Below are 16,614 nucleotides of genomic sequence, written 5' to 3'. Positions count from 1 at the left end.
GTGACATCTCTGAACAGTCAAAGAGACTGAGTCTGTGAAAAAATATCCAAAGTCAACGTCTGTTTTCAGGAGTTCTGGGAACCGGGATGATGCAAAACCTTTTTTGATGTTTGTGTATGGGACATAATCGAGAGGTTAGTTCGTCCACAAAATCCTCCACTGGCAAACTTTCGCAATTATGCCCGGCTATAAAGACAGCATACCTCAATATTTTTGCAGAGGACTTCTAACGGCTTGTTGAGTCCATGTCACGTCCAGTTGCTGCACTATGCCTTGCAAAAGGAGGTCCGACATGATATTAGGAGGTATCCCATGACTTTTGTCAACTCAGTGTACAGTGTGTTTCTCGACAAATTGCGCATTTAAATTTCTTTGGAATAAAAATAACGTAGCCAGTATTGCACATACTGATGAGTAGGAGCAATGATACTCCCTGTAATAGAAATGACATGTATTTTTATTATCAGTACCCTCCAAGATTAACACATTCACGTGAATATGGTGTTTTGTAATATACAGTGGTAAAATTAAAAACTCTTTGTCTCTTCTCTTATCTTCTATAGTCATCCATTCACAATTTGAACACTGGATGCTATAGATGTTTATAGAAACGTCTTCGTTCTGGTTTTCGAAAACACGAACATGTTCCAGCTATGAAGAGAACGGCATGTTCATAACGTTTAATCTGCCAGAGTATAGAATATATTTGGAAACACACTACTTTCAGGATATTTTCCCGCTGAAATAGGCCTCTTGAAACGTGCATTATCCTTTTCCCAGATGTTTATTATTACGTTTTTATTTGCTGTTACCTTGGGCAGTTTGTACTCCTGTATAAAATCCCTCTTCTTCAGTATTTCTGGCGCACAGTAGAATTATTCCCTTCAGTGTACACCCAAAACCAGGAGTTTGGGAAGTTCTCAGTTTCTGCAAACGTCGCTCTGTGCCACTGGTTGAGTACGAGTCACTGATGTCATCACAGGGTGACAGCAGCGTACTCTTTGTGTTCATCTATATTGCTATGTTCTTACCAGTCTTTGGAAGAAGGTATATATAGAGAAGACATTTATCTTAACTGATCGAATCATATCTCGCAATCTGTTGGTGAAAACTGGAAGACATGCGGCAATAAACGGTTTGGCATCTTTGGACCTATCGTAATTGACAATTACGCTAGTACATACTCACTTTTTAAAAGCTGAATCCACAGAAAACTATCTATATTTGTAATTGATTTTAACATGCTTTGTAGATGGCTCTCACATCGTTTATAGTTATACATAAAGTACTACTTTACTTGGTCTCAAGTTGAGGGTGACACCAGTGGCAATGTGGAGGATGTGATGTCCACAGTGATCAGGTGGTCTTTTTCTTCATCTACAGCTGTTGCTACTTTTTGCAGATTTTTCCCCATCTGCTCATTTACAGCGCTGATTGTTTGCTGCTCGATCAGTAGGACCACAGATTCTGTAATATTCAAGGGAAAAAGAAACATGTACTCACAGATGTGACAAACAAATTATCTAAATGACAGAGTGGATAACCGAAGACGAATATTAATATATTCAGTTTTTTAGTCGGGCTTCCAACTCTGCTCTCTCAACTCACAACTGATTCCACAATGTTGACAGTTGGACTGTCAAAACATAAATGATTTTTGCGAGTTTGAAGACCTCCCTTTTATACCCTTGCCTCACTGCTGAGTCAGCAGAGGTTTCTTATCTCGTGTGCTGAGTCTGAGATTGCACTCTCACAATCTCAGAAATTCCAGTTTCCCACAAAGACCAACCTTGAGGAAATAGATATGTTTTCTCTGTCACAAGCGAGTTGATGCTTGCTCCAATAGGTTTTATAAGGCTTATTGTACTTAGATTCTTCTCCAAACTGCAGTGCTGTAGACAAACATAGGTGAAATTCTGCGTCAAAAACAAAAAAAGTGCCATCAACCAGTTTTAAAAGAAGAATATTTATTTTTATCGCCGAAAGAGGAATCCCATTAATACACACATAATAATTCAACGCAGCAGCTTGTGTCTCAGCAGCGAAAGTGAGCCCAGTGGCATCCTTGCAAGAGATAAGATTGCATGGATCTGCAACCCTGCAGGCTGCCCTCTGGAGCACTCTTTCTTGTCTCGCCACACACTCTTAGAGTATTACTGACCCTAATACTTTTAATCGTTGTGAGAAGCCAGTAATACAATGTTTGCTGTTCTGTCTGAATCAGTCATTTGGTGGACTGTTTCTGAATATACTCTTTCACTCTAGTATTTTCGCCAGCCATCATGAAGTTTTAGGCAATAATCAAAGCTTCGCTAAATTCTTTTTCAATAGAGGATATATCATTTCGTGCGAATTTTTGCCCATTGCTTTCAAAGCTAGCAACAATGTTAATCGCTCAACAAACTTATTCGGATTCAAATCTGCTGGTGATTTGTTGGATGGAAATCATGTCGCAGTAGTCAATTTCGTCAGCTTCTTTTTCTTTTTTTCTTCTTCAACGTAATGTTCATCTTTCTTTCTTTTTCATCTTTTCTTCGATGTACTCTTCGCCTTTCTTTCAAAATAATATTCTTATTATTATTATTCGTCTCTTTCTTCACTTTATCACTTCGTAAATCTACACAGATACTCTGCAAATCACATTTAAGTGCCTGGCGGAGGGTTCATGGAACCACGTTCACAATTTTCTATTATTTCAATATCGTCTTGCGCGCGGAAAGAAGGAACACCTATATCTTTCCGTACTAGCTCTGATTTGCCTTATTTTATCGTGGTGATAGTTTCTCCTTATGTAGGTCGCTGTCAACAAAATATTTTCGGAGGAGAAAGTTGGTGACTGGAATTTCGTGAGAAGATTACATCGCAACGACGAACGCCTTTGTTTTAATTATGTCCAGCCCAAACCCTGTATCATTTCAATGACACTATCCCCCATATTTCGCGATAATACAAAACGTGCTGCCCTTCTTCGAACTTTTTCAATGTACTCCGTCAATCCTATCTGGTACGGATGTCACACCGCGCAACAGTATTCTAAAACAGGACGGACAAGCGTAGTGCAGGCAGTCTCCTTAGTAGGTCTCTTACATTTTCTAAGCGTACTGCCAATAAAACGCAGTCTTTGGTTAGCCTTCCCCACAACATTTTATGTGTGTTCCTTCCAATTTAAGTTGTTCGTAATGGTAATTCCTAGGTATATTACAGAGTTATCGTGTAAGCGAAATTTAACGAATTCCTTTTGGCACTCATGTGGATGACCTCAGACTTTTCGTTATTTAGGGTCAACTGCCAATTTTTGCACCATTCAGATATCTTTTCTAAATCGTTTTTCAATTTGTTTTGATCTTCTGATGACTTTATTAGTCGATAAACGACAGCGTCCTTTGCAAACAATCTAAGACGGCTGCTCAGATTGTCTCCCAAATCGATTATATAGGTAAGGAACGGTAAAGGGGCTATATCACTACCCTGGAGAACGCTAGAAATCACTTCTGTTTTACTTGAAGACTGTCCGTCAGTTACTACGAACTGTGACCTCTCTGCCAGGAAATCACAAATCCAGTCACATAACTTAGACGATATTCCACAAGCACGCAATTTCACTACAAGCCGCTTGTGTGGTACAGTGTCAAAAGCCTTCTGGAAATCTAGAAATACGGAATAAATCTGAAATCCCTTGTCAGTAGCACCCAACACTTCATGCGAATAAAGAGCTAGTTGTGTTTGACAAGGACGATGTTTTCTAAATCCTTGTTGACTGTGTGTCAATAGACCGTTTTCTTCGAGGTAACTTATAATGTTCGAACCCAATATATGTTCCAAAATCCTGCTGAATATCGACATTAATGATATGGGCCTGTAATTTAATGGATTACTCCTACTACCTTTCTTGAATATTAGTGTGATCTGTGCAACTTTTCAGTCCTTGTGCACGGATCTTTTGTCGAGCGAATGGTTGTATATGATTGTTAAGTATGGAGCTAATACATCAGCATACTCTGAAAGGAACCTAATTGGTATACAGTCTGGACCAGAAGACTTGTTTTTATTAAGTGATTTAAGTTGCTTCATTACTTTGAGGATATTTACTTCTACGTTACTCGTGTTGGAAGCTGTTCTCCATTCGAATTCTAGAATATTTACTTCTGACGGCTTTCAGCATAGGCGTCCCAATCTCTAAGAAGTGGATCTGATGCGAAGTTGAAGTGTATGCTTGTTGATTTGCGTCTTCTTCTTCTTCATCTTCTCCTCTGACAAAACATCGTGAGATTTTATAGGCACAATTGTATTAGGGTCTGGAATTGCGTTGTCTTCCATGCTGATATTGTCTAATGTAGCCTCAGTGATATGTTCGTATTTATAACTTGTGTTGGAATTCACTTGTCTGTAGGTGAGATAGCTTTCCTTGTGAGTGTTGGTAGCCTTGGGAATTCTACCAAAATTTTGGAGATCTTGTGCTGTACGTTAATTCCCTGATATCTTACAATGTGAAGTATGAAATCATCTACATTGACAGCTAACGGTGAATCGACAATGGTATTCGATTTTCCTGTTGGTTAAAATCTAATGTTGTTTACAGTATTACATGTTTTGTCTTTTGGTCCAGTAAAAAGATGCTGCCAGTTATCCCTTTGTCTCTTCTTCACCTCTATCAGCATCCTCCACATCATATTCATCTTCTTTCTCTGCTTTCATAAAGATATTGTTTTCTTTGGCTTCAAAAAAAAATGGTTCAAATGGCTCCGAGCACTATGGGACTTAACATCTATGGTCATCAGTCCCCCAGAACTTAGAACTACTTAAACTTAACTAACCTAAGGACGTCACACAACACCCAGTCATCACGAGGCAGAGAAAATCCCTGACTCCGCCGGGAATCGAACCCGGGAACTTCTTTGGCTTCATCTTGGTCTTTTATCTTTCGGGAGAAACATTCCAATCTCTGTAAAAGTTGAGAAACAGGTTTAAATACAGTTTCCAGTACAGACTTAGAATCCTTGGCTTGTCTTCCTTGAAGCAATTCCAGTTTTCTGCGGATAATTCCTAGTGATTTCAACACCTGTCTGTTAAGACTAAGCTTCCGTCCAATCAAATTGTGAGACATTTTGAAAACTGCAGTTCTCATTCACAGCTTGACTGATTACAAACAAACATTTCAACTCATACCACCTCTTACAGAGTTAGACGTTAGGTGTTACTAGATCTTGAATGGTATTCTAACACCAAATGGATGTCAGCTAATGGAAGGGATATTTGTACCCTTCTATAATACATTATAATGTTGTTGCCTGGAGGCATTATGTGTTGAGCTGCACTCCCTCTGTAATATAGTAGAATGTTGCCACCTGGAGACATAATGTGTTCTGTATTAAGTGTTAGGTATTAGGTGTTATGTATAAGGTGTTAGTAAATCGTAAGAAGTATTCTAACATGAGATAGATGTCAGTTATGGAAGGAGAAGAAACTGTACTCCTTCTAAAGTATGTTATAATTTTGTTGCCTGGGGGTGTAATGCTTATGTGTCAGTCATTAAGCATTAGATGTTACTGGTTCTGACAAACACTGGATGGATCTCAGTTACTGAGGGGGGGAGAGAACATTGTATGTTATAATGTTGTTGCCTGGAGAAATTAAGCATTATGCATTACCCATTAAGCATCAGGTATTACTGGGTCTTAAATACTATTGTAACATGAGATATATGTCAGTTACTGGAGGGAAAACTTCAGTCCCTCTGTAATATATTAGAATGCTGTTACCTTGAGGCATTATACATTAGTCATTAGGTATAGGCATTAGACAATAGGTATTAGATGCAGGTATCATAATGCTGTATGTGTGTGTTTGTGTTCATGTTCCATTAAAACATCTTCTAATTGCCTCATACACACCCATCTAAAATACAGCATATATATATATATATATATATATATATATATATATATATATATATATATATATGTGTGTGTGTGTGTGTGTGTGTGTGTGTGTGTGTGTGTGTTTGTGTGTGTGTGTTCGTGTTCGTGTATAAACGGTGATTTTTTCCACTGTATACAAACATACAAACTCCAGGGGTGATCGATGAGAGGACATGGTTCAATAAACGTCTAATGCACTTACGTTCGGAAATGTATGGTTTCCATGCTGGAGACCATTTATTCAATCATACATTGTAATAGAAATTGCGGTCTAATAAGTGCTGTATGACGCAGGGATTGACACAGTATGTTTTGAAAATGGTTTCCATGTGCCTGAATGCATGCATGTACATGCCATAGAATGTTCTGTCTCACACATTCACACTGACCAAGCTGCATACGAACAGTGTCAAAGGCAGCTTGAATATGCTGCTCCACTGTCTCCACATCTGGAATGGTCTCTGTATATACGATACTTGTGCGATGGCCCCACAAACATAATTCGCACAGGTTGAGATCCAGTGAACGAGATGGCCATGTAACTGGATCCTCTTGTCTGACCTGTTGACTAGAGAAGCCACAATTGAGATGCATTCACACATTAACAGCGATGTGGGTTGGAGCACCATCATGTAGCAACCATAAAACCCTACGAATCATCAGTGTCACTTCTTTCAGCTGGGGAGGCAAAGTCACCTGCAAGAAACGTCGAGAGTTCTGGCCTGTTAGACAATGTGGAAGGAAAACTAGCCCCAATTATTCTAGCCCACACGTTCTGGCTGCATCAATGGTGATGATTCGCTGTCACTATACCATGGGTGCTCTGCATACTATCCCTCACATGACCGTTATGAAAGTTGAAGATACAATTCTGCACCAAGGTGGCCTCATCTGTGAGTAAGCTGGATGACACGAATCCCAGTACTGTGGTTGCCTGGTGAACAAACCAGTGACCAAACTACTCTTAATGAGGCAAGTCTGTCACTAGTAAGCCCTGCACGTACTGTAAGTGATAAGGATAATAATAATTGTCATGGAGAATGTTCCACATGTTCATCTGGCCTACCCTGTACTGTCGGGCTAGTTGCCAGGTACTGACACAGCAGTGGCCTTCCACAGTGTTAACTAGATTTTCCTTCAAGGCTGGTGTCTGAACATTTCAGGTATGTCTTTCATGTTTTCCTGATTCCTAAAACGACCCCGTCTCAGACAAGTAGCGAAACACTATTGCAAACATAGAATGCTGTGGTTATTGTTAGTGGGGATAGGTCTCGTGATACAACCTTGCTAACTGCCGCCCATTGCCATTTGCCTTTCCATAAATAAACATGTTGGCAAGCTCCCAATTCGAACTTGGAATCATTGTGTACAACGCTGTACCACATCAACTACAAGGTGGGTCAGCAAGAGAAATCAATCTGACTTTACATAACCAACTACCACCGCAGGAGAGGGCGCTAGGGTATGATGTATGAGGAACACTACCACCCTCCAGGAGGAAACCATGCATACTGTAACTGTGGCTGCATTGTGCATCGCGTATTAGACCACAGTCTCTGTAACAGATGGTCTATAGCGTGGAAACCAGTCACTAACTATTTCCACCTAGAATACCTCCGAAAGTATGATAGCGGCTGAAAAGTTTGTGGAATAAATGTTACGTGGGAGGATGGGGGCCATAATGTGACGTTGGTTTTTTGTTGTTAGGTGGGGTCGCCTCAGAGATATGAAGGTCAACTTTGTTTTTTTTTTTAAATGGGATGCTATAGTTTGGTACTTATTTTCTGAAAGCGGCTATCGAGACGAATCCAGTGATGTGTAACAGTAAGGTATTTGAAGGTCAACAAAGGTAAAAAAGGCGGCATGAACTTTCATTTACAGAAGGTGTTCGAAGTGATGACCATCGGTATCAGTGCAGTGCTGAAACGTTCTTATCATGGATTGAGTGGTAGTCCTTATCACATCAGCACTTATCGAAGCACATGCTCTGACAATTCTCTCTCGCGTATCTTTAGGTGTAGTTGGAACGTCTTTATAAACAATGTCTTTTATGAATGCCCACAAGAAAAAATCCAGAGGCATTAAGTGTGGCGAACGAGCCGGCCACGTCACATCTCCTCCGCGTCCAATCCAACGATTTGGGAATTGTCTCTGAAACTCATTTCTAGCCATTAACGAAAAATGTGTTGGACACCCATCGTGTCGATACCACACTCTGTTCCTTGTTCCTAAAGGTATTTCTTCCAATAACAGACCTATTGTTTCTTGCGGGAATGTGGTGTACTTCCTACCATGAAGATTTCCTTTGATGAAATAGGGGTCTATAACTCTGTCCTCCAGAAACCCACACCGTACATTCACCGACTATGGATTTCTGAGAGCAACTTGCCGCAGCCAACATGGAGCCCAACAATGTATGTTATGCAAATTAACATTTCCATGGTATGTGAATGTAGCCTCGTCAGTAAATAAAATCAAATTAATAAATGTGTCATCCCTCTGAATCTGAAGTTGAGCCCATCGGCAGATTCAATGCAACACATACAATCCGTTCCAGTTACTTCTTGGTGAAGACTGATATGGTAAGGATAATATTTATGACGATGCAGAACACGAACAACACTACTCTGGCTCATGCCAGACTCCCTTACGATTCGATGCGAACTAACACAAGGATCTCGAACCACAGTGGCAAGAGTACCAATTTCCGTTTCCTCGTTAGTAACTTTCCTTTGCCAGATATGTTTCCGATGCGTTAAAGATACATTTGTTCTCAATTTATCATACACGTATTTAAATGTATGACGTGTAGCGTGAGTACGTTGAGAATTTTTTTCAGTGTTTAAGTCTGTAGCTCTCACTGAATTTCGTCGGTATTCTCTGTAAATGAGAAGCATATCGACTTGTTCTTTGAAGGAATACATCATTCACATTCGCTTAATTCGACGATACTACTCTTACCATTCCTATTAGTGTTATATTGCGAAACTGCCGAATGGTGTTTACATCTCAATGGCACGTTAGATGGATGCGACGTGTTCGGCGAATATTTACTATTTGCACGATATATGAGCAGATCGACGTGTATGGGTATGGAGAGAACTTCATGAATCCATAGATCTTGGATGTTAGCAGGGGACTGTTCAGGCTGGTGGAGGTTCTGTAATGGTGTGGAGCGTGTGCAGTTGGAGTGACATGGGACCCCTGATGCGGCTAGATACGACTCTGACAGGTGACACGTATGTACGTATCCTGTCTGATTACCTGCATCCATTCATGTCCATTGTGCATTCCTACGGATTTGGGGAATTCCAGCAGGACAATGAGACACCCCACACGTCTACAGAGAAGCTCCAGGAACACTATTCTGGGTTTAAACACTTCCGCTGGCCGCCAAACTCCCCAGACATGAACATTATAGAGCATATCTACTATGTCTTGCAACGTGCTGTTCAGAAGAGATCTCCAACCCCTCGTACTCTTACGGATTTATGGACAGCCCTGCAGGATCCATGGCACAGTTCCCACCATCACTACTTCAGACATTAGTTGAGTTCATACCACGTCGTGTTGCGATACTTTTGCGTGCTAGTGGGGGCCCTGCACGATATTACGCTGGTGTTCCAGTTTGTTTGGCTCTTCAGTTTATATTGTGGAGTAAGTTATGCTTCCTTAGCAACTGGTATACAAAGCCGAAGTTCCTGTCGCGAGGAATGAATGACGACTCCTGACGACGAAGTAGTGTTGTACGTTCTGAAACCGACTTGTGCCAGAGAAGCGCTCTAGGTCATTCATGGTTGTTTTCTGCCTCCCATAAATATCAAAGAACATTTTACAACATCGTGTGACTAACACCAATAATGGATTGCCCACGAGGTACCGAATTAGAGAGAAGAGAGAAAGTAAACAGGCGAGACAACTGTCTTCTGTGGCCATTGACATACATGCAAAAGTCCTCGGTCGTGGACTGAGACCCTTTCTCTGTGGTGTTACGAAACGCATGTATCGATTTCTCAGCTTTATGACCCTGAGAGCGAGTTCCTTTCGTTATACCACGTCAGGTTAGGACCCTTCTGGCAATAACTCATTTTCTCCATTCGTGTAACAGAGGTCCTCTCAACGAGATCCAATTCGAATGTCACTGCCATCGAAGAAACAGATCGGTCGGTATTGGGGACTATATTCGGACACAACATCTAAATCGGTATCTGCATACGAAGAAGATGAGAAGAACCGTATTCTCCGAAGGAATAATTTAATTTTATTGCCCAGAAGAGTCACCTGAAATATTATGTTAATAAATCACAAATGGAGACCCGCGATTAACCAAGAACACCTTCAACATCACGAATGGGACTCGCCAAACTAAACTAAAATGGGTTACCAACTTCCACATGGATCGCTTTTGACCCACTGGTAACTTCTCGAACGACATACAGAGACAATATCGCCTCTCCTGACAGACAGAAATTAGGAAATAAAAAAGGCACGGACACTAGAACGAGATTGCGAATCGAGGAAAACGTTTTGGGAAGAGAAGAAGACCAGGAATACTCAAGCAAGCTAGCGGTTACTCTTTAAATAACCAAACGAAATAATTTTAAAATTTGGATAGGGACATGGAATGGACACACGGTCACAACTGTTAACCTTCGCGTCTTTACTTGAACTCCATCCTTCGAATAAATAAAGTCCGGTTGATTAAATTAAACTTGGGACAGCTGAGAACCTTGATTTACAGGATTTGGGTGGGCGTGGATGATACCATACAGCAGGAACAAATTACTGCACAATATCAGCGCACTGCTTTTATTACGGTCCAAACACTGGCAAGAACTAGGTTGTTTACAATTTATTTGGATCTTAGTTCAACAAATGTGACGCCTGTCATATTGTTAACTCTCTCTTAGATAATTAACCGTGCACAACATAATAGTCACCTCCTTCAGAAACTCCGATAGTCATCTCTGGCAGGCACCTAGAAGCAGCTATCGCCCCGTAATGCACTGTTGCACTTCCACTATGGTTCCACCAGTAATTGCACTTTGGAGGAATCGTTCAAGAGAAGTCTGGCCACGTTTAAATACAGCCACTCATCTCTTAACGGTCAATGGTGAAGAACCTTCACTAACATCAATTGATTTTTATTTGGCGATAAAATTATTCAAAACCGAGTGTGCTAAAATGATATCGTATCCTAGTTCATCCCTTCTCATACAGTGAAGATCAAATTGACGCTTAACTCCAATAACTACACAGCTTTTACCAACACACTAAAAGCGAAATTATGTTAATATCAGCGCCCCCTGTGTGCCAAGGGGAGAGTTTTAACGTTGCCTTATTCCCCATGCTCTCTATCTATGTTTAGTGATTATGTCCATTTTATTACAGCTTGTTATACACACCATACAACCATCAGAACATTACACATGTAGTGCATTCAATGCCTGAAACAGATATATATAACTGTGTACTGTGGCAAAATTCTTGCGTATTAGAGTTCGTAAATGCTGTCTTATTATGGTTGTACACACGGCTTCCGGAAGCTGCGAAATTCTGCGGACCAAGATTTGCTTTGTGTTGCTAAAGTACTATTGACCCTGCCTATATAACTTCATCTCTCTGTCCTGTCCTACAAAAAATACATCCAACATGCAGCATGTGCAGTAACGTGAGCAGGAACTAATAAAAACGCCAAGGTCGTCACAGGATTTCCGACCTCGAATAAACAAAGGTAAATCTGGGTACGTATTAGAACCGTAACATATTAGAAATGTAACACCCCACGACAATATATTTAGATTAACATATCATAAAAATAATTTATCGCTGATGCTAATTATATGCACTGAAACGGCTAGACCAAGAAATGCTTCTGGATAGAGAAAACCAATGACAACAATACGCATCGTCACTAAACTTACCTACCAGATCACGACTGTAGAGGAGAAAGTCTTGCACATCGGCCGCTCATAAGTGCCCAGGATGTAGTACCTTCTTCCAGGAGTAATGTTTCCAGAGCAGCTCGCGCAATGGATGTTTGTACCAGCTAATGGAGCCCCGATACCTTCTTCCTACCTACTATAGCTTTTAATGTCACTTTATATTTTCTGTGGCTTTAAATGAATAATTAGTATTACCAGATGACTTGGATTGAGACCGATTCCTTTTGCCTATATGTCAAGAATTCTAGAAGCAGTTTTCATCAACAAAAACCACTTGGTTTACAAGGTCCATCATTTCGAATAAAATACTCCACCTTTCGATAGCTGTCTCCGCCATCGTCATGAGGAGTTCACTAACACCTGGGCTGGCACGATGTTCTGCTTAAGTGGATGTAATGGCAGCGTCTGGAGCCTTCCAGAGAGCGTTAAAGCGGCCCATGCGCGGAAGGCAAGTTGAGCATGTCCTAACGATTCCGTCACGCCGTGGACCCAATGACGTCACATGACACGAGCGGGTGGTACCACGTTTGAAACTGTTGCTTCGCGTCCATAAAAGAGTCAAGGCCACATACTTACGTTCCCTTCAACGTCCAAGCGCGGCGCCTGCCAATCGTGCTTTGTGACTTCACTAGGTACCGCGACGGGACGGAGCCGCTAGGAGCTTCCCAAACTGTCTTCTGTGCGTGCTCCACTCTGGCCCTCCTTGTAAGGTTCCAGACGATGCCATCACGTCTACATAAGTAGAGCACCGTGACAGCCTCGGCTATCAGGGACTTCAACTGATGACGATGGTGGAGACGGCTATCCCAGGCGCGAGTATTTTTTTCGAAATAACGGGGCTTGTGAACCGAGAAATTTTTATTGAAGATGTCATCGCGAAAGACTCCAAGAAAGCAGTTTACATATAAAATAACATGTATTCAATTTAAATACAAGGACTGATTCGTTGGTTCCGTTTTTGGCCGACTCTGGTTAATTGTTTTGCGTGCTCTGGCCTGGTTGGACTGTTTATTGCCTTCAAGACCGATAGACGTTTTCGTCTGTTCCTGCTCCGTCGGTAAAATCCGTTGGGCAACGTTCCACCTCCACTTTCACAAAGGGCTGTTGTGACCGTTGAAACCCCCGGCCAACCTGTCTGTTCGACTCTCCTCTTCTGCATCTACCCTCGGACTATATGTAATTCTCTGCCTCGTGATGGCTGGGTGTTGTGTGCTGTCCTTAGGTTAGTTAGGTTTAAGTAGTTCTAAGTTCTAGGGGACTTATGACCACAGCAGTTGAGTCCCATAGTGCTCAGAGCCATTTGAACCATTTGAACTATATGTAAGCGTAACTATACGTCCTGATACTAATCTCGTTATTTACTTAGATATATGCTACGTTCCTTTAGTGTTCAGAGCAAATAACAGCCGACAAAAGATCACAGTAACACATCAATATAACGGGTAGCAAATATCGTACTTATACTCAATTGAGGCCAAAAGTGAAGAGCATTACAATTATCTAATTTGTTCTGGTGTGAAATTGCGACATCATCTTATAGTTGTACTGTGGCTTGCGCAAGATGAAGAAACTAGGACTATAGAATATACAGAACTCAGCCACAAGCTTTTTTAAAAAATGATTTCATTGTACAATTACTAGTTTCGAGCCTGAGTCCATTGTCAGATAGTAGCGTTGACTTCTTTGCAGGTTTTACGTTTGTATCCTAAAATATAACAACGTTTTTGTGATTCATAGTTTATAAAAGGATTTACAATTGCGTCCTAACCTTTTGTAAACTAAGCACAACAAAAACTTTGTTATATTTTAGGACACAAAGTAAAACTTGCAAAAATGTCAACGCTCAACGCTACCATCTAACGATAGACTCAGGCCCGAAACTAATATTGCTACAATAAAATCATTTTAAAAACGCTTGCGATACGGTACAGTATTTCCTACAGCGAAATTTACGAGAACAACTGCGGTGTTCTTCAACAGAAATGGATAAAATAATGAAGAAACTTGCTTTAAACGAGAATCTTTATTTAGGCATTGCTGTTAATAGTTACAGTAAACTTATTGTTTTATTGGAAGGAATTTGCCTTTCTTTCTGTCACCACCATGTGATCTTTGAATGAATAGATAAAAAATAGTTTAGAGTGTACTTCTTTGACTAGATATGAATAACTGAACATTTAGGCAGGACAAACTACTTACTGGAAGTACTATTGTATTTATGGAAAAATCAGCTGGTATCGGATCAATAACTGTCGCACGGAAAAACTGTACTGTTCCACATTACGTCCGCTGAAGAAGCCTTTAATATAAAAAGTGCAATGCGTCAGGAAAATAAATAAGTATTAGGTTGCAGCTAGTACAAAGCATTTAGATTCATAAAAAAATTGGCCAGGTGCGAGAACGACTCACGCTCTGAGGGTTCCGTACAAACTTAATTATGTATATAGATTGTTCATCTATCCTGGGAACCTAGAATCTCGACAATTTTTGCCTGTTACCGACGTTGATACTGGTAAGATACCGGTTTCGGAATTCCTAGACTTTCGAAAATGTTTTAATTATAAGTTTGAAGTCGGATAACAAATGACAGAATACATTTATTTTTCAAGCGATACAGTTACAATTTAACAATTTCGGGGTTGTACTATGAAACATTTCTTCCTGGCAAATATCGTGATTCTAGGCCAATGGGAAATACCCAAAAACTTTGGATCAGTCAGATTCCCGAGTACAAAAATATGTGATGTAAATGGCACTATATTTCTACCGCTCGGACTTAGAAGCTGAAATTTATTACACCGCCGAGGAACTACAGACATAAGTACGTGACATAAATTTCAATCTGGCGTGTCCACCCATATCTGAGAAAAGGAGGCCTTGACAGACGGTCGGCCAGACATTCAGTCGGTTCCCAAATGATCAAAAATTTTGCTTCGTGTGATATAATTAGAAATTCGCAATTTTCGGATTTTTTCCTTTCGCTGTACTGCGAAACCTCGCTTCCTGCCAAACATATCATAATTCTAGGTCAACGGGAAGTATCCCATGGGTTCTAATGAGCGAGTTTGCGAGTGTCAAAATATGTGACATAAATGGCCGTATCTTTTGTTTGCCATAGACCCGCCGCTGAAAGAAAGAGTTTTTGAGAGTCGGACAGATAGACAGGGAGAAGAATAAGAAAGTAATCCTTTCAGGGTTCCTTTCTTACCGATTGACGTACAGAACCCTAAGAGCGAATATTTATACTTGCTTCGTAATGTAGTCGCATCAGTTGACCTGTTATATGAAAGAGAATTTCCCGATGCTGAAAAATATGGTAGGTGGCGATGTAGCCTACTAAAAAAAAAAAAAAAAAAAAAAAAAAAAGGTAATGCATTTAAGACGGAGAAACAATAACCGACATATTTGGTTTGGTCTATGACTTATTCGTTATGTTGCTGTGTTAGGAAAGGACTTCACGTATTTTCGGTGCCCGCAGCTGCTACCGCAGCGCGTATTTCTCGGGAATGTCGGGCGAAACCACACCTTTATCCATTCTGCAGACGGTCTGCGTTTGTAGGACCCTGGGCATCGCCACTGAAATATTGCAGCAGCGCGCTGGTGGCAGCGCAAACTAGTTTGGTAACTTGATTAATGAAATGTGCTTTGTTCCATCTGATCCCCGTGCGTAATTTCTTCCACCAAACGAACTGATTTCTATCCTAACAGTTGCAGTAGATAGAAATACGTATTTTCCTTCTAGATAAGAGCAAATTTTACTCTACTTCCGCAAATGAATTTTTAACATCGTTTATACTCAGACATGTTTCACCCTTACTGATAAGCTTCTTCACTGGTCTACAAAGAAATGAAAGAGCCAATTGGTTGCTGAACTGTAAAAATTTTGTTTTCATGTACGTAGTGTTTTGCAATATCACTTTTATGTTTACGTCATGATCAAGAATAAGATTATGGTTAAGCACTCACTTGTCGCTTTATGTGTGACCACAACATCGCGCCAATACCCCTGCACCTACTATCGTCTGCAGACCCCATGAATCCTCAGCTAATCTAGCAGCAAGATCAAATACAGTGTACAGAAAGACCATAGCAGAGATGTTATATGATGGGAAGTGGTAAATAGTGAGGTGTTGATGAATCTAAAAATTGTACACAGAAATTAACAGACTCACAAATCCTATACTTGATGATACAATATATATCAACATACGTGGTATAAAAATGATGCCATGTGAGCACTATCTAAAAAAAAAAATTTGTAGCTTAGGAAACGCTTATCTCTTTTACTTCTTTGTAGACTACCTAAAATGTCTAATACGTTTAGATAAAGCATGTCGCAATAAGAGAAATATTACGAAGGCATGCTGAAAAGTAATGCCTCCGAATTTTTTATTCTATTCTCAATATTGGTTGAGGTATTACGTATCATGCATCTTACTCGGTGGCCTATCACGCTCCGCTAACGCAAGTTGCAACCCTTTGCCCCTAGAGGGCTCCAAATTGCAGTGTATAACATAGCTGTGCGTAACGTAACTACGTTGGCTAGTGAGATACGGCTCAGAAAACTAAAAGCGTTAATTCCAAGATTTCGTCTACACTTGGAACACCTTCTCCTTTAGCATGAGAATGCGAGACGACAAGCAAGCACTGCGACATCTGTAACAAAAGACGTCTGGTTCACTTCATCGATCATTTTCCATACAATGCCGACTTGGCCCCATCCCATTTTTATCTGTTTCCAAATCTTCAAG

General features: G+C 40.5%; 1 protein-coding gene across 1 annotated transcript in view; it reads right to left on the bottom strand.

Moving 5' to 3' along the window:
- The window catches only part of LOC124795759 (trichohyalin-like), a 116,621-nt gene that overhangs the window by 12,545 nt on the left and 87,462 nt on the right, over nucleotides 1-16,614 (bottom strand). Inside the window, exon 4 of the mRNA XM_047259842.1 lies at nucleotides 4,144-4,250. Coding sequence (XP_047115798.1) covers nucleotides 4,144-4,250 — 107 coding nt within the window. The remainder of the gene's footprint in view (nucleotides 1-4,143; nucleotides 4,251-16,614) is intronic.

The sequence above is a fragment of the Schistocerca piceifrons genome, chromosome 4, assembly GCF_021461385.2.
Source record: "Schistocerca piceifrons isolate TAMUIC-IGC-003096 chromosome 4, iqSchPice1.1, whole genome shotgun sequence".
Lineage (NCBI taxonomy): Eukaryota > Metazoa > Arthropoda > Insecta > Orthoptera > Acrididae > Schistocerca > Schistocerca piceifrons.
Note: the sequence above shows the minus strand (reverse complement) of the source record. Positions and strands in the feature narration are given on the sequence as shown.